Source organism: Notamacropus eugenii, chromosome 5 (genome assembly GCF_028372415.1).
Source record: "Notamacropus eugenii isolate mMacEug1 chromosome 5, mMacEug1.pri_v2, whole genome shotgun sequence".
NCBI classification, from domain to species: domain Eukaryota; kingdom Metazoa; phylum Chordata; class Mammalia; order Diprotodontia; family Macropodidae; genus Notamacropus; species Notamacropus eugenii.
Window position 1 is genome coordinate 20,365,022 of NC_092876.1, and position 25,834 is coordinate 20,390,855.

The window sequence follows — 25,834 nt, forward strand, 5'->3', positions numbered from 1 at the left end:
ATGGAGCCAGGATCAGAACTGGCTGCCTTAGTACAGAGATTGACTGTCTTAAGTACATTTTGCCATGAGAAAGGAGTTCTCACACTGTAAACACATTGTAATTGGGTTTTGTGATCCCAGGCTACGGGCATCTTCCTTCCTTAGCATGCCTTTGTGATTCAAGGCAAGGAAAAGTCCCATCACCCAGACTGCAGACATCCTGTCCTAAACAGGCCTTTGAAATTGTTTATTCACAACCCAAGGTGTAGGCATCCTCTAAACAAAGGAGACTATTAGGTCCAGACTCTTCTTAATTCAAACTTTGTCCCTTATTAAAGTCTAAAATTTATATTAAATATTAACAATACCAATAACTGATTATAAGGGACTCATAAGAACAGACTCTTTTATGTGTGTGTGTGTGTGTGTATATATATCTTTGTGTATATTGATAATGTTTAATATAAAATTTTAGAATAATCTCTTTGTTCTCTCTGAAGCAAACTCAGAGGGTGCCTCTTCCTATGTCAACAAAGCCAGCCAAGGCTGACTTAGCATTCCTTTAACCTAAGACGCTATCTTGAATGATGGGACTCAGGACTAGGTTGGGTCCCTGTGAAAAGTAAACACCTCCAGGCTAGATTTTGGTTTAACAACAAGCCACTTAAACAACCAGTAGCAAGCCCTGGGAGTAGTAGGTTTGAGAGGTTGTCTTGGCCCCAGCCACAGGAACTTTCATTCCTGGGATAGTGAGGGGAGTTGGACGTTTGAGCTCTGGAGGATAGAAGAAACTTCTGCTGATATACAGGTACATACTGTTGACCTGAAAACTTGGTTAAAGAAAAGGCAACAGGCTAAATGCATACATTTTATGATTTAATTCATTAATCAATTCCCCATAAAGAAAACAGTTACATAGCGCTATGGAGCCAGGATCAGAACTGGCTGACTTAGTACAGAAATTGACTGTCTTAAGTACATTTTGCCATGAGAAAGGAGTTCTCACATTGTAAACACATTGTAATTGGATTTTGTGATCCCAGGCTACGGGCATCTTCCTTCCTTAGCATGCCTTTGTGATTCAAGGTAAGGAAAAGTCCCATCACCCAGATGGCAGACATCCTGTCCTAAACAGGCCTTTGAAATTGTTTATTCACAACCCAAGGTGTAGGCATCCTCTAAACAAAGGAGACTATTAGGTCCAGACTCTTCTTAATTCAAACTTGGCCCTTATTAAAGTCTAAAATTTATATTAAACATTATCAAGCACGACCCGGATTGTAGGTATTTTGGGGTCCCCCATCACCCCTCAACCTCGTCACTGTGACCCCTTTCTGCCCCAGCTCAGCTTTACTTCTAAGTGCCCAGTGGAAAGCGACTGGGGTCTTCAGAACCAGGGAATTTGTGGCTATGTCTTTAATGATTGGGGACCTGGAACCTGGTTCTCAATTCCTCTTGCCTTTCCCAGTGAATGAATGAATAAATGAATGGTCATTTATTCAGCTCTTCATTAAACCATGACAGGATTTACAGTAAGCAGTGTAGACTCTTGGACCAGATCCCAGATCTGCCCCCATTGACCCACCTGATTAGGCGAAGGTCTCTGGAAACCCTCTTCTGAAATCCAAGTCTTTTTGATTGCAGATGGTATGGGAGTGTGGGGGTTGGACTATCACCCCTTCTCTCAACACTGACCCTTCCTTCATTCTTGGATTAGCATTTATTATTGTTTCTTTTATCACCTCCTTCCCACCCCCACCCCACCCCAGATTCTGGAATTCCCCTTTGCCTTCTCTCATTTTTTTTTTTTTGGCATCTTTCCTGCACCCTCACACCCATCCCTCTTCTCTTCTCTCTCCTCGCCCTTCTTTTAATCTTGCTTAGGGGGTGGGGAAGGGGATTTCTGCTGGCCTTTGGGACCCCCCTGGTTTTCCTTCTGCTCTTTGCAAGATTTGCCCTAGTTCTTCCTAGTCTAGAAAGCCCAGATCCCCTCAGGTCTGTATGTTTTCATTTGTAAAATGCAAATGAGACTTCCCTTTTGCCGTCTGGCCCTCTTTGGGGATCTGCTGGGACAATGAAATGCTGATGACTCTCCCCAGAATTTGTCCATCTCTCTCTGAGTCCCTTCCACCCACCCCCAGCCCTGAGTTTTTCCTTTCTTGTTTGGTCAATAGCCCCATTGATCTGTTCCTCATTCCAGTCTCTTACCAAGTTCCGGTCTCTGCCAATTAACTCCTGGAGATAGAGAAACAAAAACAAGCCCTCCAATAGTTTGGGTGGAGGGGTTGCAGCGATATTTGGAAATTTGGGAGGTGGAGTGCCCTGTCTTCTGGGAGAAGATCCCATATCTCTGAATATCAGAGCTGGCCTGGATCTTGGAACTATTCCAGATCATTAATCTCTTCTCAGTGACTTGCTCAAGGTGTCTCTATCCGCCTGATGTGAGGCAAGGCTTGGATCCAGGCCTTTCTGACTTTGATTATGGCTCCCTATTTATAACAAGTAAAGAATTCCCTTGATCAAGCTTGTAGAGGACAATACACATGGAGGGTAATCTCTGAGAGGAAGGCACTAACAACTGGAGATGGAGGAAGAAAACCAGGGCAAGCCTGCAGAAGGGAGGATTTGAGCTCCATCTTGAAGGATACTAAGGCTGAGTGGAGGAGGGAACAGGGACCAGAACTTGGGGATAGTTTTCTGTTTGTCTGAGGGTGGGGAAGGGGTAGAAAGGCCAACTTGGAAGGGGGAATAATAAAAGATGGATGGGGAGGTCTGCAGCTCACTTGTATCCCTTCTCAAGGGCCTCATTTTCCAAATAGTGAAATTGGAGTCTTGGATTAGATGACATACCATCCAATTTATACTGGGCATAGGACTGGCACTGATTCAAGACTCGAACTCTGAGAGAGGGGCTCGGACCATGCCTCAGAAATACGGAACTCCCTTTTAGATCCATGAGTAATGACCAAGGTTGTGAGTAGGTCTTCTGGAAGCCATCCCTTAGTGGGCAGGACTCCCTGCCATCACTGAAGAGAGCAAGGGCCAGGGCCTGAACCCCAGGCCTCAGCCACAGGGAGCCCTCCCTCCATTCTGCCCCGACATTCTTGAGCCACAAACCAGGCCCAGACTGGGCCTTCTGACCCACTGTGCCCAGGTGCTAGGGAAGCCTTCTTCTGTTGTGCTCTAGGCCAGGCTCACACTCAGTAGAACACAGTTCATGAAGAGGATTCTGATGGGAAGAGAAGCTTGAGGGAGGCCAAACCCAGGGGCCATAATAGTGGCTGGTGGAAGTTAGGAGTGAACAGTTTTGGGAATGCAGAGAGTTGGGGTAGGCTCACCATGACTGCAGGCACCTGCTTCTTCCATTATTAAGGAGAGGCCATTTGTTGAGGGGGGATGATGAGCAGAAGACGAGGGGGTCACCAGGCAGGGTTCTGAAAGGGGGAGACATCCTCCTTGTAGGAAACTTTTAATTTACTGGAGGGCACCTGGTCTGAGAGAGGATGACTTAACACAGGCACTGCTCAGATTGCAGCCCAGGTACTAGGTGTCATGGTGCCTTCTGAGGGAAGGCACAAGGTACCAGGGGTGACCATTTGACTGTTCTCATTGTCAGGAAGACCTGCTCACATTGCCACCAAAGTTACAATTCAATAAGCTTATGGCCAACCCAGCCCTGAAACCAACCTATGGCAGAGTTTAAGGGAAAGGTCAAACAGGAATGTGTTGTCCCAGGCCCACCAAAAAGCCCCCAGCAAGTCAAGGCAACACTGGCTGTGAGGAAGGATGCCATGTAAGTGTGTGGACCAGTCCTTGCTACATGGCACTGCTTACCAACTGAAGGTGTCCAGCCAGAATGAGATTAAAATCCAGTGAGGGACAGAAAACCTCACCTCTTATCACTGGTCCTGTCCCAGCACACACACACACACACACACACACACACACACACACACACACACACACGCGCACACAACCATGGTTGGGGTGGGGGACTATAGGTATGAAATATAGGCCCCTTAGAAGCTGAGTCTGGTTACCCAGTAGATCTCCTTCAGAACCTTCTGATATTATGGTCCTTTCCCTGGAGAGGAGATAGGGACCATCAACCAGGGCCATAAACATATAACTTGCACCAATGGCCATTATGAAATTCACCCTTTGGGTACATGCATTGATTCACCAATAAATGGTGGGCAATTACATGGTACAGTGGATAGAGCATCTGGCCTGAGTCAAATCTGACCTCAGACACCAACTAGCTGTGTGACCCTGAACAAGTCACTTCATCCTGTTTAGGTAGAGTTTCCTTAGCTGGAGAAGAAGAAGGCAAACCCCTTGATTGTATCTTCCAGGAAAACCATAAATGGGGTCATAAAGAATCTGACATGACTAAAATGACTAAAGAACAACAAGAAAATTTATTCACCTGCAGTGTATGAATAGTGGCCAATGACTGAGAAAGGGTAGGAGACCAAACCAAGGGGATGCCTGAGTCAGCACCCATAGGTCTCAAAGGACAGAAAGAGTTTCTCTACCACTGAAGCACAGGCTTGAGGACCCTCCACCTTTGGCTGTGATGAAGCCATCATGTTCATCAGGATGTCTGTGCATCTACCAAAGGTCTTTACCCCAGCCTTGATCAACTGACTGTAATGGCCTTTGACAAAGGAGTTCAGACAGTGGGAAAAGATTGTGGGTCCTGAGACTTATTGCCTGTGTTGGTTTGTTTTGTCTAAGGTTATTGTCTATATTTTGTGTTCTAGCCACTGATTTTTTTCCGATGTATGATTTGATTAGCCAAAGGAAGCAGGGAGTCAAAGGAGTGGAAAAGTTTGTGTGCAAAGTGTCAAAGCTTCAGAGGGTATGGTGTCCTTCTTGTGTTCCTAATTCTGGCCAAGTTGGGTACACAAAGAAAGAAACCAATAGAGAAGGGAGGACGGATTTGTGACAGTGCCAACCAGTTAGGGACTAAATTTGTGACTGAAGGGCAGCCCATTCAAAGGGTACTTCTTGGTTGTGTTGGAAGTGTGCCTGAGTGTTTTTGATACAAGTACATTCAACCACACTCACACCATACATCTTAATCTCACAGATCTGAAGCCAGTTACAAGACTTTGCCTCCCAAGATGCCAAGGGTAAAGTTCTGAATACTTACCTGGTTTTAAAAACTAACTGCCTGGTGTACCTCTCCACATTTCTTCCAGCTTGGAAAGAAAAAAGTCCAAAGTTTGGAAATTAAAAAAAAAAAAACATTTCAGAATAGAGTTTATATGAGCACTGTGGCAAAGCATTCTACTATCTTTGCCAAGAAAACTCCAAATTAGATCATGGAGAGTCAGATTCCAGGGAATGAACACAATAATCAGGAAACTTGTTAGCTGATAGGTATACTCCTTCCTTTTCCAATTCAGTAATCAACAGGTCTGTTACTGCTGATGTTTCTCAAATTATTTGTGTGTCTTTAAATTCTTTCTTGTTTATCCTTTTAATTTGTCTAAGTTTGGAAAGGGTATATCATTATCTCCCTAGTATTACAGTTTTACTGTCTATTTTTGTTTTTCATTTTTTTCTTCCAAGTACTATGTGTACCCTCTCCCCTCCACTATTTTCCTGATCCACATTGGAATACCAGCTGCAGAAAGAATTTTATTTTATGTGGCCAAGGGAACAAAATTACCTATATGAGCCACCTCCACTCATGGGACCTATCAAGTAACTTAACTGGATTAACTTAACTGACTTAATAGCATCTGAAAAAAAAAAAGGTAAAGAACCTCTACAGGCCTAAAGTTCAGTCCTTAATATATCACTTCCATTCAGTAATTTCCAGTGACTCCCATAATATCTGGGAGCAATTATAGATGCCTTTGTTTGCTATTTAAAAGCTTTTCAGAAAATAGCCCAGTTATGTCTCCAAGCTGGTTACACACAGCTTCTCTTCACACAGCACCGAGCATCCAAACTGGCTTTTTGGCTTCTGCTCCTTTGGGATGCTCCATCCCCAGGCTTTGCATTTATGCTGGCTGTTGACATGGTTGAAATGCCATCCCTCTCTTAGAATCCCGGAATGACTTTGAAAAGCTCTAAAAAAGCTCTTAATTCTCAATGGGACAGTAAATTTTACCACCAATCCAAGAATGTGTATGTGTGTGTGTATGTATCTGTGTTTATGGATGGATGTGTATATATATATATACATATATATATCTATATCTATATATATGTATATATCTATATATATTTCACTATTTTCCTTCTTTTGGCTTCATTTGCATCCCCAAACTTTCCCTCTTCTTTCCAATTCAGTTAACGCATACCAAGATCTATACCTACTCTGCTTCAATACCTGGTTTTTGAGGGTCAATCTATGCCCTGAGTGAGGCCCCATTCCTCAGGGGATCCATAGAGCCCTCCCTGCCCAGCACTCCCCACAGTAAGAGAAGGTCCTGGAGGGTGGGAACTTTCTTTACCTTTGTAAAAAAAGAAAATGCCAGAAGTATCATTAAGGATTCTGAGCTGGAGTACTGAGCTCCCCCACCCTATCAGCAATCCCACATCAGACCTTCTCTGGCCTCCTTCCTAATTTCCCAACATCTTTGTTTCCTAACAAGAACACTTCCTGCTTTCTGCAGCTCTCTCTTTCCCATTAGAACATGGGTTTCTGGGTTTGGAGGCATGAAAAGGGAAACAGTGGGTCTTCTCAGGGTATGGATTTAAGTTGCTTAATCAGGTAACAGTCAAATCCTTAGAAGTACAGGGAGGTGTGAAGGTTTATATAAATGGGTAAAGAAAGTTTACAGCATGAGCTGTAACATATGCCCTGGGACCAGGTACCCTGATATCCTGGGCTCAGCTCCTCGTTATGATCCAGCTGTCTTCCAGAGGGATTTCATCTCATAGAAAATAAAAAGAAGGAAATAAAATCTAGAAAGAGGAAAACACCACCTCACTGTCAGGAGTGGGGTCTGGAAGGTCAAGAATGGAGATGGGCCAAGATGGTGAATGTCTCTAGTTTGGAGGAGAGTTCAATGGGGGTGGGCAGGTCTGTGCCCAGTCTGCAGAGAAGAAAGGGAGGCCTGAGGGGGATTGGATCAGGAGAGGGGGATGACTGCGAGAAGCAGGAGGGATGTAGAGTGGGCATATCCTTGTAGGGCAGAAGATGAGGGTAGCAGGGGGTGAGCTGGAAGACCAAGAGATTCTGCTGAGAAGAGTTGGAGTCACAGAGCATACTAAAAGAGGGAAGGAGAAAGAGGGTGGAGGGATGGGTTAGGGGAGCTCAGAGATGACCAACCTGGTAGGTGATGGCCCTGGTGAAATTCTCTCCCTGGGATGAAGTTTGGAAACCTGGGAGAGGAGGGGAAAAGAGGGTTCATTCCTTCAGACTCAGGGGAAGGCAGGGCAGGACTCCTAGGATTGGGAGGGCCCACCCAGAATAGGTTTAAGCAAAAGCCCTAGGATCAGAGATCTTTCCTTCTCCCTTGGAGCTCAGATCTCTGTGCCTTCTGGGAACCAGCTCTGTATATGCAGGTGCCACGTATGTCTAAGGAGGGCCCCTCCTTGTACCCCAATTCTGCTGGCTGTCCTTCCCATTGGGCCTCATCTTCCCCTTCTGGCCTCTTGGTGACTGTCCTCCAGGTTTGCCTGGAGCAGAGCTCCCTGCAAGTCCTAGCTCAGTTGGGTTGGTCCTGCTACTTGTCCAGGTTCCCTGTCACATCCCAAAGGTCCTAGGGTGCCACCCACAGTTTTACCATTGGGTCACAGTTGCCTGACCCACATATTTCACCTATATTATCACTTGGAGGCAGAGCTCTTGTTCTGGTCATTAAGGATCTGCCTAATCTCATCCCATCTGGGATCTCAAGCCCCTTTTGCCTTCCAGTCTCTTCAGGAGAATGGGGGAGGGGCATAAGGTCAAAGTGGAGGAGTTAGAGAGGATGGCAAGTCCTCTTCCTAAGCAGACGGAGCTCCTATCCAAGCCTGACCCTCCCTGTTGCCCTCCTCCTGGGGTGGAATCTCTCCCCTGAAGGCAGAGCAGGGTCTTTGTAACTGCTCTGAGAGCTCACCCTGTGTCATTTCCGTCAGGTCAGCATCCACTCTAGGAAGAGAAGGAAAAAACAATGTCTCCTCCACTCTGACATTCTTCTCCCTCCGCAGGTCAGCTTGCAGAGACCAGAGCCTTTTCCTAGGAGAGAGTCTAGAACCAGAGAGAATGGCCCCTGGCACCCCGAGACCTTCATCCCAGGTGAGTGCAGTCCTTCCACAGACCTGACCAGCATCAGTAAACCTGGAATCCAAGAGAGCCAAGGAATCTTTATCCTGCTAGATGGAGGCTGTCCTTTGCCGTGCTGTCAGCAAAGCAAAAATTGTCCTTGTTCTGCTCATGTCTTCCTGCCTCAGGCCACACAAGCCTCCCCAGGTCTCTCTGAATCTTCTCATTCCCCACTTATGAAGTCAAGTCAATGAGCATTTATAGAGTGGTTCCTCTGTGCCAAGCATTATGCCAACCTACTGTGGATACAAAGGAAGGTTGTGAACCATGATGGTCCCTGCTCTCCATGGGCTATAGTCCAATGGGGAGAAAATATCTCATGACATTGGTCCAATCAAAGTCTAGATGGATAAGAGGCACCCTGAGAGAGAAGGTTCTAGCAGTATCAGGGACCAGGAAAAGCTTGTTTTCAGAGGAGAAATACTTGAAATACAAAGGAAGCCAGGAGGCCCAGATGAAGGGGAAGACATTCCCAGCATGAGAGACAGCCATTGGGAAGGCACAGGGTCAGGGTATGGAGTGTCTTGGTTAAAGATCCACCCAACAGGTCAGTTTCCCTAGATTAGAGGGTAGAAGAGGACCAAGGTGTAAGAAGGGTGGAAAAGGTTAAGAGGGTGGTCATACGTTATCTGCTATGTGCCAGGAACCACTAAATAATCTTGTAAGAATTGTCAGGGTCAGCTAGGGACAGTCAGAATAAGGAAGCCCAGGTTACAGATAGACAATAAATTGGGGTTCATTTGTCCACTCAAAGAGTATGATACATCCCAGGAGTAGGTGATGGACATGTATGTCTCACATTTCCACAGAGGACACAGAGACACTCTCTTCCTAAGCTATTTGATACATCCTTAGGGTAGGATCAGTGAGGTCTTGTAGGGAAGTTTATAAAGAAGTTTTGGGTATGATCAGCTTAGGGGATACAGAGAGGAAAAGGTACATTATTAGGAAAAGGTGATAGTTATCTCTATTCAAAGGGTTAGTCCCTCTAGTCAGGAAGTCTAGCAAGAGTTTAAGGCAGATCTTGTCCTGAAAGATAGGCCATGTACAAAGCAGAAGAACCCCATGGACCTCAATGGGTCAAGATCTTTCTGGGGTGGTGGTCCAACAGATGTTCTCTGTCTAGGTCCTGAGGCCCTAGGATTATCCTCTTAACCCATTCAACATTCAGAGCCAGAAACCCAGGCCCTTGCCTACCTCTCTGCCCCTGTTCCTGGTCTCCATCAGCTGCAATGCCATGGTCATGGGAATGACTCCTCTTCTGCTTTGACCTTCTCCTTATCCACGAATTTCCATCCTAAGGCTCAAATTCTACTTGGGTCAAAATACAAAAACTGATTCCTCTTGAGAGCCCCTTCTCCCACATCTGTCCATCAGCTCTCATTCTCCTTCCTTTCAACTTTGGGACTCAGACATATCTTCTGAGTAGATAGACTGCCACAAGAAAAGTTTGGCAGTAGACTGACCCAAAGGAGACGGCCTTTGTTTTGACATCCTTGTCACAAATCCTGGCCATCCTGGTCACAAATGGAACTGCATTTGTCCTAAACTAAATTGTAATGTGGTCTCCTTTCATGTCACATGTGTTCTCTTAGGATGCTTGTGACCTTTAACCCTTTATACATGGATTGTACCTTAATGAAAAATACTCTTAAAATCTGGTATTAAGGCAGTATGTTTAGGATTTATAAAGATAAAAATTAAGAGCATCATTGGATCAAAATGACTCTATCCTGGTGTCCAAATGCAACGAGCCTAGACAGTTAAATCAATAAATTGATAAAATGATTTTCTAGGTAAAAAATTCAGAAATGGTTTCAAGTGAATTGATTTTGTTTGACGCACAATAAGTTTATAATATTTACATTATTATGAATCTAATTTTATTTTGTTATGATTTCTGTTAATTAAAAAAAAAAATACCAAATGGACAAAGGAGCCTGTAAATTCTCCCTGTTTGGGCAGGTCTTTGGGGACTTACCAGGTAGATGCCTTGGGACTTTTTTTGGTAAAGTTCATCAAATCTTCCCACCCTGGGAAAGAAATTGCCTAAAGTAATGAAGAGGTTTAGGAAATTTACAAAATTCCACTTGGAATATCACATGATGTTTATATGTTTGAGACAATCAGTCAAAACAGACCCCAACCAGGATTCAGAATTGGACCCTTCTTTGAATGCAGTTGATATTGTGAGATCTTGGAATGCAGAAAATAAGAGAATGACTCCAGTGTCCATGATCTGGGAACTCACTCATGGTATTTCAATAAGCATTGAGATGATATGCCAAGCACTCTGCTAAGTGCTGGGAATACAAAGCAAGGTGGGCAGCCCCTCCCTCAAGGAGCTCACTTTCCAATCACTTTAGTCAAATCAACAAGTCAATGAGCTTTCTTTAAGCATCTAGTATGATCCAAGCAACTCATGGTCTCTTGGGATTCCAAGACTGGAAAAGGAAAACAGGAGACAGTCTGGACATAATTACAAACATACGTATCTACTTCCACAATTAGAAGCTAGGAGGTACATTGGATAGATTTCTGAGCCTAGATTCAGAAAAAGCTGAGTTCACATTTGACCTTAGAAACTTCCTAACTTGGTCTCAGTTTTCTCTACTGTAAAATGGTGGCAGTAGGACCTACATGACAGAGGTACTGTGAAGATCACATGAGAGGATACTTACTTGTAAAGTGCTTGTACCTGACACATAGTAGGCACACTGTATAGGTTAAATTTTAGAAAACCAAAGAGAGAAAGTGGACCAAGGAGGGCTTCATATAGAATATGAATGGTCAAGAATATTGAATGAAGTGCAGAGGTCAGTTAGGAAAAGGAATGAGAAAAATCCATTAGATTTGGTGGTTAACATCAAGACTAACTTGGGAGAGAGCACTTTGGGGAAAGGGAAGGTGAGAGCCAAGATGTAAAGGGTTAAGGAGTGGGGGGGTGACAGCAAAATGGCCCAGTGGTAGAGTGCTACACTGGAATCAGGAAGACTCATCTCCATGAGTTCAGATCTGGCCTCAGACACTTAGTAGCTGTGTGATCCTGAATCACTTACGTTACTTAATTCTGTTTGCCTCGGTTCATCATCTCTAAAATGACCATAAGCAGGAAATGGGAAAGCACTGCTGTATCTTTGCTCAGAAAACTTCAAATGAGATCTGGAAGAATCATACACAACTGAAACAACTGAATAATCACTGAGGCGTGAGTGAGAAAGGAAAGTAGAAAGTTCAGCCAGATGTTTCAAGGAGTTTCCCTGAGGAAAGGAGGTGAAAGAATGATTTTTCAAAAGGTGGACATCGTTTAGGGAAGGCTTCCTTAAAGATGGGGCATATGCTACTCACTCTACATTTATTAAGTGCCTACTACATGCCTGGCACCATGCTTAGTAGGTGTTGTGCAGAAAGAGGCTAAGTTAGAGCAGTGTCTGCCCTTAAGGATCTTACAGGATAAGGGGGTGACAACAAAGACACAAATAGATACCCAAAAGGTATAGACAAGTCAATTGGATATAGTTAATAGAATGAAGGGGAGCTGGGAAAAATAGAAGATGGGAATTTGGTTTATTTGAAGGACGTCAGGAGGCCTAAATGAGGAGGCAGAGAATTGCAGCCATTCTGGAAAGCCAGAGAAAATGTTCAGAGACTAGACATGGAGTTTCTTCTTCCTGGTATATAAAGGAGACCAATGTCATTGAATCTGAGAAGGTGGCAGGAGGTAAGGTAGAAGCAGACTGCAGAAGTAAGTTATGTCTAGGTCGTTATGGACTTCTAACGCAAAATAAAAAACAAGATATTCAGATGAAAGTGTTGGGATAGTCAGTAGTCAACAAACATTTGTTAAGTATATTCTATAAAACATCAACTATGCTAAGGCCTGGGGATGTAAACAGCTCCTGTTTCCATGGAGTTTACATTTTCTAGAGGAAGACAAAAACCAAAGGAAGAAATTTTGGGCTACAGACACCAGACACTGGGACAGCATGGCAGAATCATTAAGAAGTCACAAAGTAGTGCATCCAGGTGCCCAATATGGTACAAGCTCACCCTCTTCTTATGGTGAGGTTTGGAAGTGCATGATCTCATCCCATGGTGGGAAAGAGAGAATGTGGAAGGATGGAGAAGGAAAGAGATAAGGGAAAGCTTCTGTTTATAGCAAGTTAGGGATTCAAGAGGTGAATTATCAATGAATAAAAGCATGGCCTTCCTAAAGTAGTTATTCATACTATGAATATATATGCAATCAGATATCATAACTTAGAACAAGTGAGAAGGAAAATGTTGTAAATTTAATTCTTGGGAATCTAAAAAATCAGGAAAAGGAATAAATTCTTTAATTGCTCAAAAGTTCAATAATAGAAATAAAGGAAGCTAAAGGTGATATATAGAATATAAAGAGAATTGCTGTAAAATAATAGAAAAACTGAAAAATTGACTCATCTCTTGCTGGAAATGGAAGAAAATGAAGTGCAAGAGCATTGAATGCCAAGTGCATTGGCTGACCATGTGTTCTACATGTAGCAGGTTGGACAAATAGAGGAGCCCTCCCAAGTATTAAAAGCTTTACCAATGTTGCCACTGTCTTGTCAAGAGGCAGACTGATGAATATTATACATCTGACTGCCAATGTTCTTGAGTTCTATTGAAATAATTCATTTTTCATTGTCAATGTCTCTTTTATGCATTAGCTCAATCTCCAACCCCAGCTCATAAAATATGACATTTTTGCTGAATTAAAGAACTCTCCTTCCCCACATAGTTACTTTTGTTTCTCTATAATTAAATAATACAATGAATGAATGTATTCCTTGAACCCAAGCAATCATAAAGCAATGACAGAAGATGCTTTTGACCTTGACTCTTAATAGCCAGTGTCATCTGAACACTTCAGTTTAAGAATAGAGAACTCTTCTTCACTTGATTGGTAGCAGTTTCATAACACTCAGCTGAGGCCAGCTTGTGAGTAACCTCTCCTTAGAATCCTTTTCATATTTTCATCTAGTTTAGAATTTATTTCAAACTTAAGAAATTTAGTTGGTCATTCCTTTTTCTTTCTTCTTTGCTCTCATCAATATTTATTCATCCACCACTGCCAAACACACAAGAATACACAGTACCTATCACCTTCTCACAGTCTTCATTGAATTTTCTTAGTGTGTCACTTTGGACAGTTGTGGGGAGGAATTTCAGGTGACCTTATCTCTTCCTCCATAGATTCTTTTTAAAAATTAATTTGTTAATTTTAATTTTCAACATATACTTCCATAAGCTTTCCTGTCAGTTTTCTCTGCTTCCTTGCCCTACTCTCTCCCCAAGGCAGCATGCAATCTAATATAAGACTCTACATATACATTCATATTAAACATATTTCCATATTAGTCCTGTTGTAAAGAAGTATTAGAAAGAATGGAAGAAACCAGGAGAAAGAAGAAAAAAAATAATAAAAATATAAGTAGTATGCTTCAATCTACATTCAGATTCCATAGTTCTTTCTCTGGATGTGGATAGTCTTTTCCATCATGAGTATTTTGGAATTGTCTTTGTTGCATTTATGAGAAGAGTTAAGTCTATCAAAGTTGGCCATCATACAATGCTGCTGTTATTGTATACAATGTCCTGGTTCTGATCACTTCATTCAACATCAGATCATATAAGTCTTTCCAGGTTTTTCTGAAGTCTGTTTGTCCATCATTTCTTGTAGCACAATACTATTCCATTCATATGCAACAATTTGTTTAGTCATTCCCCAGTTGATGTGTATTCCCTCAATTTCCAGTTCTTGGCAACCACAAGAAGAGCTGCTATAAATACTTTTGTACATGTGAGTTGTTTCCCCATTCTTCTCTTTGGCATATAGTCCTAGAAGTGGTATTGCTGGGTCAAAGGGTACACACATTTTTATAGCCCTTTGAGCATACTTTCAAATTCCTTTCCAGAATGGGTAGATCAGTTCACAACTCCATCAAGCTTGCATTACTGTTCCAATTTTCCCACATCTTATCCAGCACTTATAATTTTCTAGTTTTGTCACTTTAGAAAATCTAATAGGTGTGACATGGTACCTAAGAATTGTTTTGATTTGCATCTCTCTAACCAATAGTGATTTAGAGCATTCTTTCATATGACTATAGATTTCTTTAATTTCTTCCTCTGAAAACTGCCTGTTCATATCCTTTGGCCATTTATGAATTGAGGGTTGACTTGAACTCTGATAAATTTGACTGAGTTCTCTATATATTTGATAAATGAGACCTATATCAGAGATAGTGACTGTATAAATTGTTTCCCAGCTTTCTGATTCCCCTTTAATCTTGGTTGCATTGGCTTTGTGCAAAAAAACCCCACCCTTTTCAATTTAATGTAATTAAAATCATCCATTTTGCATTTCATAATGTTCTATACCTCTTGTTTCTTCATAAATTTCTTCCATTCGTCATAAGTCTGACAGGTAAACTATTCTTTGCCCTCCTAGTTTGCTTATAGTATCAGCACTTATTTCTAAATAGTGTAGCCATTTTGATTTTATCTTGGTGTACAGTGTAAAACCTTGTTTCAAATGTAGTTTCTATCATCCTCATTTCCAGTTTTCCCAGCAGTTTTTTTCAAATAATGAAGTTCTTATCCCAGAGCCTCATTGGGTTTATCCAACAATAGAATACTATAGTCATTGACCATTTTGTCTTGTGTACATAACCTGTTCCACTGATCAACCATTCTGTTTCTTAGCCAATACCAAGTAGTTCTCATGATTGCTGCCTTATAATACTTGAAGTATTAATATCTTAATATCTGATGTGGCTAGGCCAACTTCCCCTAGCATTTCTTTTCATTAATTAGCTTAATATTCTGGACTTTTTGTTCTTCCAGATGAATTATTTTGGTAGTTTGATCATTATGACTCTGAATAAATAAATTAATGTAGGTAGAATTATTTTTATTATATTAGCTCATCGTACTCATGAGCAACTGATATTTTGTCAGTTATTTAGATGTGACTTTATTTGTGTGAAAAGTGTTTTGTAATTGTGGTCATATAGTTCCTGTGTTTGTTTTGGCAGGTAAACTCAAAAATATTTTATAATATCTACAGTAACTTTAAATGGAATTTCTCTTTCTCTTCCTGCTGGGCTTTGTTAGTAATATGTAGAAATGTTAATGATTTATGTGGGTTTATTTTTTGTCTTGCAAGTTCACTAAAATTGTTTATTATTCCAAGTAGTTTTGTATTTGATTCTCTAAGTCATTACTTGATTCTCTTTAAGTATATTATCATATCATCTCCAAAGAATGATAGTTTTCTTTCTTCTTTGCCTATTCTAATTTCTTCAATTTCTTTTTATTTTCTTATTGCTAAAGCTAACATTTCTAGTACCATATTGAATAATTGTCATTACAGTGAACATCCTTGTTTAACCCCTGATCTTATTGGGAATGCTTCTAGCTTGTCTCCATTACATATAATGCTTGCTGATGGTTTTAGATAGGTGCTACTTATCACTTCAAGGAAGACTCCATTCATTCCTAAATTCTCTAGTGTTTTTTAATAGGAATGAGTGTTGTACTTTGTCAAAATCTTTTTCTGCATCTGTTGAGATAATCATATGGTTTCTGTTAGTTTTGTTATTGATATGGTCAATTATGCTGATAGTTTTCTTAATATTGAACCAGTGCTGCATTCTTGGTATAAATCCTGCATAATCATAGTGAATTCTTTTCATGATCTGAGGCTGTAATCTTTTTGCTAATATTTTACTTAAAATTTTTGCATCTGTATTTGTTAGAGAAATTATTCTATAATATTCTTTCTTTGTTTTGACTCTTTCTGATTTAGGTATCAGTACCATATTTCTATCATAAAAAAATTTGGTAGGACTCCTTCATCTATTTTCCCAAATAGTCTGTATAGTATTGGAATGAATTGTTCTTTAAGTGTTTGATAGAATTTGCTTGTAAACCAATCTGACCCTGGAGATTTTTCCTAGGGAGTTCATTGATGGATTGTTCACTTTCTTTTCTGAGAATGGGTTATATAAATATTTTACTTCCTCTTCTCTTAATCTGGGCAATTTGTATTTTAGTAAATATTCATCCATTTCACTAAGATTGTCAAATTTATTGGCTTAGAGTTGGGCAAAATAGTTCCTAATTATTGTTTTAATTTCCTCTTCATTGGTGGTGAATTTTCCTTTTTGATATTATATTGTTAATTTGACTTTTTTTTTCAATCAAAATAATCAAAATTCTATCTATTTTTTTTCTGGTAAAATCAGCTCTTCATTTGATTGATTAGTTCAATAGTTTTCTTAGTTTCAATTTTATTAATTTCTCCTTTGGTTTTCAATATTTCTGATTTACTATTTAATTGGGGATTTTTAATGTGTTTTTTTCTAACTTTTTCATATGCATTCATTGAGCTCCTCTTTATTTTATTCATGTAAGCATTTAGCGATATAAAACTTCTCCTAGGAACAGCTTTCAGTAAGTTTTGCTACGTAGTCTCATTATTGTAATTCTCTTGTATGAAGTTATTGTTTCTATGATTTGATGTTTGAACCACTCATTCTTTAGGATTTGATTTTCTTCATTTTCAATTAATCTTTCCATGGTCTTTTATTACATATAATTTCTATTTTATTACATACAATTTCTATTGAAAGGATGCATTTCATATTTCCGCCTTTCTGCATTGCATTCTGAAGTTTTTATGCCCCTGTATGTGATCGATTTTTATGTAGGTGCCATGTACTGCTGAGGAAGAGTATATTCCTTTGTATTCTTATCCAATTTTCTCTACCATATCTAACTTTTCTAAAATTCTATTCGCCTCTTTAATTTGTTTCTTGTTTATTTGGTGGTTAGATTTATTTGCTTCAGAGAGGGGGATGTTGAGGTCACCCAGTAGTATAGTTTTGCTATCTTTTCTTCCTGTAACTCCCTTAACTTCTCCCTTAATTAAAAATCTGGATGCTATACCACTTGGTGCATATATATTTAACAAAGATATTCATTCATTGTCTGTGGTATCTTTTTTAATAGGATGGAGTTTCTTTCCTTATATATTTTAATTAGATCTACTTTTGCTATTACTTTGCCTGAGATCAAGATTGCTACCCCTGCTTTTTTTACTTCAGCTGAAGCATAATGTATTTTCCTCCAGCCTTTTACCTTTACCCTGTGTGTATTATCCCTCTGTTTCAAATGTGCTTCTTTTAAACAGCATATTGTAGGATTATATTTTTAATCCATTCTGTTATCTGCCTCCATTTTATGGGAGAGTTCATCTCATTCACATTCACAGTTATTATTACTGTCTGTGTCCTTCTCTCCATTCTATTTCCCCAACCCCATTTATGCATTTTTTTTCTTCTTTCTTCCTTTCCCTCTTTACTAGAGTTTTACGTTTGACCACCACCTCCCTCAAGTTTCCTTCCTTTCTGTCCCTACCACTCCCCTTTCTTTCCCTTTTCCTTTACTACTTCATCCCTCCTTTCTTTCTTCCCTCTCTTTTCTTTCCCATTTCCCCTACTACTACCTACAGGGCAAGTTATACTTCTATACTTGAATATGTTATTCCCTCCTTTAGTGAAATGTAATGAGAGTAAGGTTCAGACAATGCTCTTCTACCTCCCTTTTTTCCCTCTACTGTAATAGGTATTCAGTCCTCTGCATCTGGTGTAATTTACCCTTTTCTGACACCTTCTTTCTTCTTCTTCCATTACAATCCCTTTTCACCATTTAATTGGATTTTTTTTATCATCACATCAAATTCTACTTAGACCTACACACTCTATCTATGTACATCCTTTCTAAATGTTGTAATAAAGATGCAGTTCTCAAGAGTTAGAAAATTCATCTTCCCACCGAGGGATATAAATATTATTGAATAATATTTTTTTCCTTTCCTGTTTACCTTTCTATGCCTCTCTTCAATCTTGTATTTGAATATCATATTCTACATTATATGATCAATTTCTCTGTTAAATTGATTCTTGGTTGTAATCCAAGCCTCTTTGCCTTATGGAATATCATATTCCAAGCCCTCAGATCTTTTAATGTAGAAGCTGCAATGACCTATGTAATCCTAACTATGGTTCACTGACATTTGCATTGTTTATTTCTGGCTGCTTCCAGTATTTTCTCCTTGACCTGGTAGTTCTAGAATTTGGATATAATAACTCTTTGGTGTTTTCAACTTGGAATCTCTCTGGAGGTAACTGGTGGGTTCTTTCATTCACTGTTTTATCCTCTAGTTAGAAGCCAGTGTGGCTTCAGAAAGGGCCAAGGAACAGTCGATACGGCGATTGCTGCCAACCACTCCAGGAGAAATGCCAGGAGCAGATCTGTACATGTTTGTAGATCTGACCAAGGCCTTTGACAGTGTCAGTCATGAGGGCAAATGGAAAATTATGTCAAAATTTGGTTGCCCAGAGAAGTTCATCAATATTGTAGGTCAATTTCATGATGGCATGTTTGCCTGGGTTCTGGATAATGGACAAAGCTCTTGTGCCTTCCCAGTCACCAATGGAGTGAAATGGGGCTCTGTGCTTGCTCCCATGCTTTTTAGCATGATGTTTTCAGCCATGTTGACAAATGCTTTCAATGAGAATGAACACGGCATCAAGGTCAACTACTGTACTGATGGTAAGTTCTTCAATTTGAAAAGGTTACAAGCCAAGACCAAAGTGGAAGGAGTGTTGGTGCATGATTTTCTGTTTGCAGATGATTGTGCACTGAGTTCAGCCTCTGCAGCTGAGATGCAACAAAGTAGGTATCAATTTTCTGCTGCCTGTGCTAATTTTGGCCTAATAGTTACCACCAAAAAAGCACAGGTGATCCATCAGCCACCACCACACCATCCATACATGGAACCATGAGTTACAACAAATGGAAAAGTTTTGAATACTGTGGATAAGTTCACTTACTTTGGTAGTGTACTTTCCAGGGATGTACACATTGACAATGAGATTGATGCACACATTGCCAGAGCTAGCTCAATATTTGGGAGACTCCAAAGAAAGATTTGCGAGAGAAGAGGTATTAGATTGAAGATCTACAGAGCCATTGTGCTGACCTCATTGTTGTTTGACTGTGAAACATGGACAGTCTACCAGTGTCATGCGAGGAAACTGAATTGCTTCCATTTGAACTGTCTTAGGAAGATTCTGAGGATCACCTGGCAGGATAAGGTACCAGACACTGAAGTCCTTGCTGGAGCTGAACTACCAAGTATTCAAAGTATGCTTCAGAGAGCGCAACTCTGATGGCTGGCTACGTTGTTCAAATGCCAAATGTATACTTGCCAAAAAGACTATTTTATGGAGAACTTGCATGGGGCAAGTGATCACATGGTGGCCAGAAGAAATGATACAAGGACACTCTCAAGATCTTTCTCAAGAATTTTGGATTTGACTGCAACGTAGGAGACACTGGCACAGGACCACTCAGTATGGTGTGCCCACATAAGAAAAAGTGTTGTGCTCTTTGAGCAAAGTAGAATTGAGACAGCACAAAGTAAATGCAGGATGCACAAATTTGGGATATCCACCCTCAACATTCATATGGACTATCTGTGCCCAACCTGTGTTATAGCATTGTGAGCTCATGTTAGTCTGATCAGCCACAGTCAGACACACTGGAATTTCACTTTACAATGGTGATGTCATTTTGGTCCTCTTCAAAGATGAAGGACAACAACCAACCAACCAATCCTGGGGCTCAGGATGTCACCCTGGTTTACTCATGTGTGTCTTACTACTGGCTAGCTAGGACACTTCCTGTACTGTTCCCCTTTGACTGCAGCAAGAGGGACTTTTCTTGTTGATCTCCATAGTCTCTGGAGGTAAAAGAGTATTACACCCAGCCTTTCTGCCAACTCCACTATTCTAGGATTTTTCCTGGGGCAGATTTCTCTGGGTTTTTCAAGGTCAAAAATGGAGTGTGAGAGCAATTTACTGCTCACTCCACCTTCTTGGCTCCCAGAAGTTGAAAAAGGTAACTTTAAACATTCCATCTTTGGGCTGATAGCTCCAGGAGCAGCTGCTGCTGATGCTACTACCACAGCCTATTCATTCACTCCCAAGGACTGCTCCTGCTTTGCTGGGTCCAGGGCTGTATTGGCACAATCTGTATTTGACTGTATTTCACTCTTACCCAGTTCATACAGACCCCCCTCTTGCTGTGGACTACTTTTAAGTAATCTCTGGCATCTGTGGGCTGAGAGGTCTGAAATTTGCATGGCTGCTAGTGATTAAGCCCCCTGAGGCCTCCTCCAGCTTTGCTGGGACTGACTCTGTGCTTGTGTGACCTGTGCTAGACTGCCCTCCTCTCTTAGACCCTTCCTGTTGATCTTCCAGATTGTCTTGGACTGGAAATCTGCCTCACAATGTCTCTTTGTGGGTTCTCCTTCTCCATAACTTGTTCAAAGTCACTTTTTAAAGGTATTGGAAGGGTTTGGGGAGAGAACTCAGGTGAATCCCTGCTTTAAGTCCACAATCTTGACTCCTCCCTGCTTCACAGATTCTTATACCTCAATGATGGAGCACTTGGCTCTTCCCTAATTCTACTGGGCTAAACATTTGTAGAGTAACATATTTTTCCAGCTTTTATTATTCTATCATGAGCCTCATTTCAAATGGAAAAATACTTTTTTCAGTATTCCATGGGGATCTTAATGCCTGATTTCAAGTATTGACTGTGACACTCATAAAGGTTATATGAGTTGCAGGCATATCCCATCTCTAGGCTTCAGTTGCCTCTTATAAGTTGATGAGGGTTGGACTAAATGAATTCTGAAGTTTCTCTTTTAGCTCTTACTCATGTGACTTTTGATGGTATAGGAGTTGGTGACATTCAAGGATGTGATTGTGGACTTCACCCAGGAGGAGTGGTGCCTCATGGACTATTCACAGAAAAAGCTGTACAAGGAGGTCATGCTGGAGAATATCCAAAATCTGCTTTCCCTGGGTAAGAAACATTTCCTTTCTTTTCTTGGTGTTAATTGTCAGGCCAAAATCAGTACAAGTTGCATAGAATGAATCCATACTCTGTTACATCTCAGCCTCAGAAACTGCCCTGAGTGCACAATTATCTGTGTGCACCAATTCTCCATCCACTTGTACTTGACTTTCAACAGTTTCAGGTTAAATAGCTTATCATTAGTCAGGTGGCTGGACATAAAAGATGTGGGTTCATTCTCAGAGAAAGGGAGTAAAGTTAAAAAAAACACACTTCTTCTTGAAAGAACTGCAAGTCCAAAAAGCATATTTGGAAGAACTTAAAAAGGACTTCAAAAACCAGATGAGAGACTTAGGAAACACTAGGGAAAAAAAAAATAAGAGCAGTCCAGGAAATCAAGAAAATTATGAAAAGAACATCCAGTAGGAAAACAGATCCAAAAACTTAAGGAAGAAAATACCTTCTTCAAAATTAGACTTGGGCATGAGGACTAATGACATTATAAAATACCCAGAAATACTAAAAATCAAAAGAATAAAATAATAGAAAAGAATCAGAACCCTCTCCTTAGGAAAAAAAATCATATGGAGAACAGATCAAGGAGACAATGTAAAAAATGTTGTACAAACTGAAAGATATGTTCAAAAAAGCATCTAGATACAATATTTCAAGACATTATTAAGGAAAATTACCCTGAAGTTCCAGAACAAGGGGTAAAGTAGATACAGGAAAAAAACTCACCATTCACCCACGAAAGAGAAACCAAAATAAAAACTTACAGGAACATTATAGTCAAGTTTCAAAACTCCTCAATTAAGGAGAAAATACTAGAAGCAACAAGAAAAAAAGAAGGTAAATACTGTGGAGTTAAATTCAAGATGACATAAGACCGGGACATTATATTTCACAGAGCTAGGGAGCTGGGGTTGTAAACAAAGATGACTCATTCAGTAATGCTGAGTATAATCCTGAATGGAAAAAAAAGTGGGGGGACATTTAATGAAGTAAAAGACATTCAGATATTTATGAGGAAAAGAGCAGAACCCAATGGAATATTGGATGTGGAAAATTCCAGAGAAATATAAGATAAACATTGAAGACCAGAGACTCAATGAGGTCTAACTGATTACTTTTTATGTGTGAACATGTTATCAGTACCCTTAGGAATGCCATCATTACTTAGGTAGTTTGAAAAAAAAGTTTAAGCTGAGATGAGTATGAGAGGTTCATTCTCAAAAATAAAATTGGGTAGGGAGAGGTAAAATGGAGCAGCTGCTATGCACTAACGAGTCCTGAAAAGAAGTGAGATGGAGAAAGCAGATGAGAATGGAGCTGTGCTAGTGCTAGAAACTTATTCTCATGGGATTGCCAGGAAAAATTAGAATATCTAAATCATCTTGTTTTAGAAAAAGAAATTTAATTGACCACAAATGTGCTTACTAAGAGTAAAGAAACAGGACCAGATGGATTTGCAGTGGAATTCTACTGAACATATAAAGGTCAACTAATTTCAGAATTAAAAAAAAAATGATTTGGAAAAATAGACAAAGAATGGGGAATTACCAAACTCCTTCTATGAAAAAAATAAATTAAAATCAGAAAGAATAAAAAAGAGAACATTATAGACTAATTTCATTAATGTTTATGGATGCCAAAAATCCTAAATAAAATACTAGGTAGAAGATCACAACAGTATATTGCCAAGATAGTACATCATGACCAATTGGGATTTATACCAAAAATGCAGGGCTAGTTTAACCTAAGGAAAATTATGCGCATGATCTGTTATATCAGCAATAAAAATCATATGAATACATCAACAGCTGAAGAGTAAGCTTTTGATTAAATAGGATACTCATTTCTATTACAAATACTTGAAAGTATAGGGAAAATATATTTTTCCTTAAATTGATAAAAACACTTATCTATAACTGTCAGCAAGATTTAGTTGTAATGGGAAGAAGTTAGTTAACAACGTACCCAATAAGATCAGATGTTCAGCAAGGATGGCCATTGTTACCAACGTCATTCAGTATTACACTGCAAATCCTAGAATAACAATAAGAGAAGAAAAAGAAATAGAAGAAATCAGACTAGGGAATGAGGTAATAAAAGTATCTCCTTTGCAGATGATGTGATGATATCTATGGAAAATCTCAAAGACTTATTATTATTATTATATTATTGTTATTAACTAAAAAGTTATTTGAAGCAACTGATTATTTTAGCAGAGTAGCAGGATACAATGTAAAGTTGCATAAATCATCAACATTCCTATACATCACCATGAAAACCCTGCAAGAAGAGATAATAAGAGATAGCCTATTTAAAATAAGTGTAGATCAGGGGTAGGGAATTGGTGGGTTTGAGGTCACATGTGGACCTAGGTCTAGGTCCTCAAGTTGTTGCCCTATCACTGAATCCAAACATCACAAAAGAAATCCCTTTAATAAAACGATTTGTAATGTGAAACTTGGGCTCAGTCAAAAGGCAGAACTCAAGTACCTGGAAGGCCATAGGTTCCCCAACCCTGCTGTAGACATTATAAAACTACTGGGGGTAGACCTACCAGAAAAACCCAGGAACTATGTGAATACAAATAGAAAAAAAATATTTTATAGAAATAAAAGCAGATTTAAATAATTGGAGAGATATCAATTGTTTATGAAGATGTAAGAACCCAATATAATAAAAATGACACTTTTATCTAAACTAATTTATACCTTCAATGCCATTCCAATGAAATTAACAAAACCTTCTTATACTGAGTTAGAAAAAATAACAAAATTCATTTGAAAGAACAAAAGGACAGGAACATGAAAGGAAGTAACAAAAATAATGGAAAGGAAAGAAGTTTCACAAAACTTTGGTATAAGGCAGTAATTATCAAGACTCTGGTACTGGCTAAGAAATTGAAAAGTAGATCAATAAAACGGAGTAGATGTACAATTGATAGCAGCAAATAAATATAGTAACCATCTTTCTGAGAAATGTAAAGACAAGATTTTGGAATAAGAATTCATTATTTGTGTAAAATGGTTGAGAAAACTGGAAAGAAGTGTGGCAGAAATTCTGCATAGTTGAATATTTTACAGTTTATCAAGATAAGGTCAATGTATACATGACCTAGATTTAAAGAGACATTGCAAGAAAATTTGAAAATCATGGTTATTTATCAGACTTACTGGATAGGTGAACAATTTTTGAATAAATAAGAGACATGGAAGAAAATGAGGTGTGACATGAATAATTTTAATTACAGTAAATTAAAAAGGTTTTGTACAAATAAGAACAATATAACCAAGATCAGAAGGACAGTAAAAAAAAAAAATTGGGGAGGGGAGAAATTTTACATGAGGTAAATTCCATATCTTAAAAATACAAAATATAGAAAGATCTTGATTTCTTTGGATGGTTTTGTAGAACAACCTATAATTATGCTCAATGAATTAAAATGTGTGTACTTCTTGATCCAGTAATACTACTCTGAGATCTGTTTTGCAAGATGGTTAAGGAAAACAGAAAACGTGTGTGTATGTGTGTATTTTAAAATTCTCTTTGTGGTTATACTTTTTGTAGCAATAATTGTAAATTGTGGGGATGCCCATCAATTGGGGAATGGCTTGAGAAGGATGGAATAAACTTGAGGTTAATGGTCAGTAGCTTCAGCAGTGTTTGAAGATGGTCTCTTGAGAATGATATGGAGGTGTTCAGCCTAACTCTCCAGGATCATGTCCTTATCACTAATCAAAGTGTCTGCATCAGCACTGAGTAGTTGAGATCACCTTAGATGGATAGGTCTTTGACCCATAAATAACCTTCATGGGACTTGATAATCACCAGTTGTCCTGATCTCTATCTGGCCAATAGACCCAGATGGCTCTGGAGGAGAAAGTCAAGTTGGTGATCTTGCACAACTCTCCTTCACCTAAAACTAATTCGAATGCAAGTCATAGTGCCATCTTCCTGATGTCATGGTCCTCTTTGAGAATGAAGAACAATTCATACAGCCTTCAGGGCATCATAAAAGTGCTTTGGATTATTACAATGAGCATAAAACTGAATTCCATCTGCCTTCATACTGAGCCAAGAATCCTGAATCCTAAACTTTGCTTGCATTTAACTTTTGCTTGAGTTCAATACAACCTTCTTAGGGATAGATGAAGTGACCCACTGGTAGTCCTGTCAAGTTCTCATTTTTATTTCATACCTTTTGAATTTCTCCATCATTTTCATCAAAATCTATTTAGATTTTTACTAGTGTTCTAGCCCAGATGAGTTAATGTGTTGCTGTACAATAAATCTCTGAAAAGTGCCCACTTCTTTCCTGCTGGAATGTTGAAAAACATGTTTGGGCTCAGCCTTCTCTCTCAAGTTAGCAGCAAATGTTCTCCCATGGAAAGTCACTCTTAGCAGTTGCCATTAAGTCTTCTGGTAGTGACCTTCACTTGGGGATGCTGTTTTGGTTGAATGTGATGGGTGTAGTACTGCATGGTGTACATCTCCTTAGTCACTCTCATAACCTGTCTGTCTGTTCCCCTTACAGTGATGTAGTCTGTGTAATGCCAATGTTTGCACCAAGAGTACAGCCATGAAGTTTTGTTGCATTTCAGTTGATGATAAGGT

General features: G+C 39.6%; 1 protein-coding gene across 1 annotated transcript in view; it reads left to right on the forward strand.

Annotated features, from left to right (window-relative positions):
• The window catches only part of LOC140508331 (zinc finger protein 10-like), a 66,260-nt gene that overhangs the window by 37,604 nt on the left and 2,822 nt on the right, over positions 1-25,834 (forward strand). Inside the window, exons 2-3 of the mRNA XM_072616161.1 lie at positions 8,137-8,224; positions 21,091-21,217. Of these exons, the coding sequence (XP_072472262.1) occupies positions 8,192-8,224; positions 21,091-21,217 (160 nt within the window). The 5' untranslated portion in view covers positions 8,137-8,191. The remainder of the gene's footprint in view (positions 1-8,136; positions 8,225-21,090; positions 21,218-25,834) is intronic.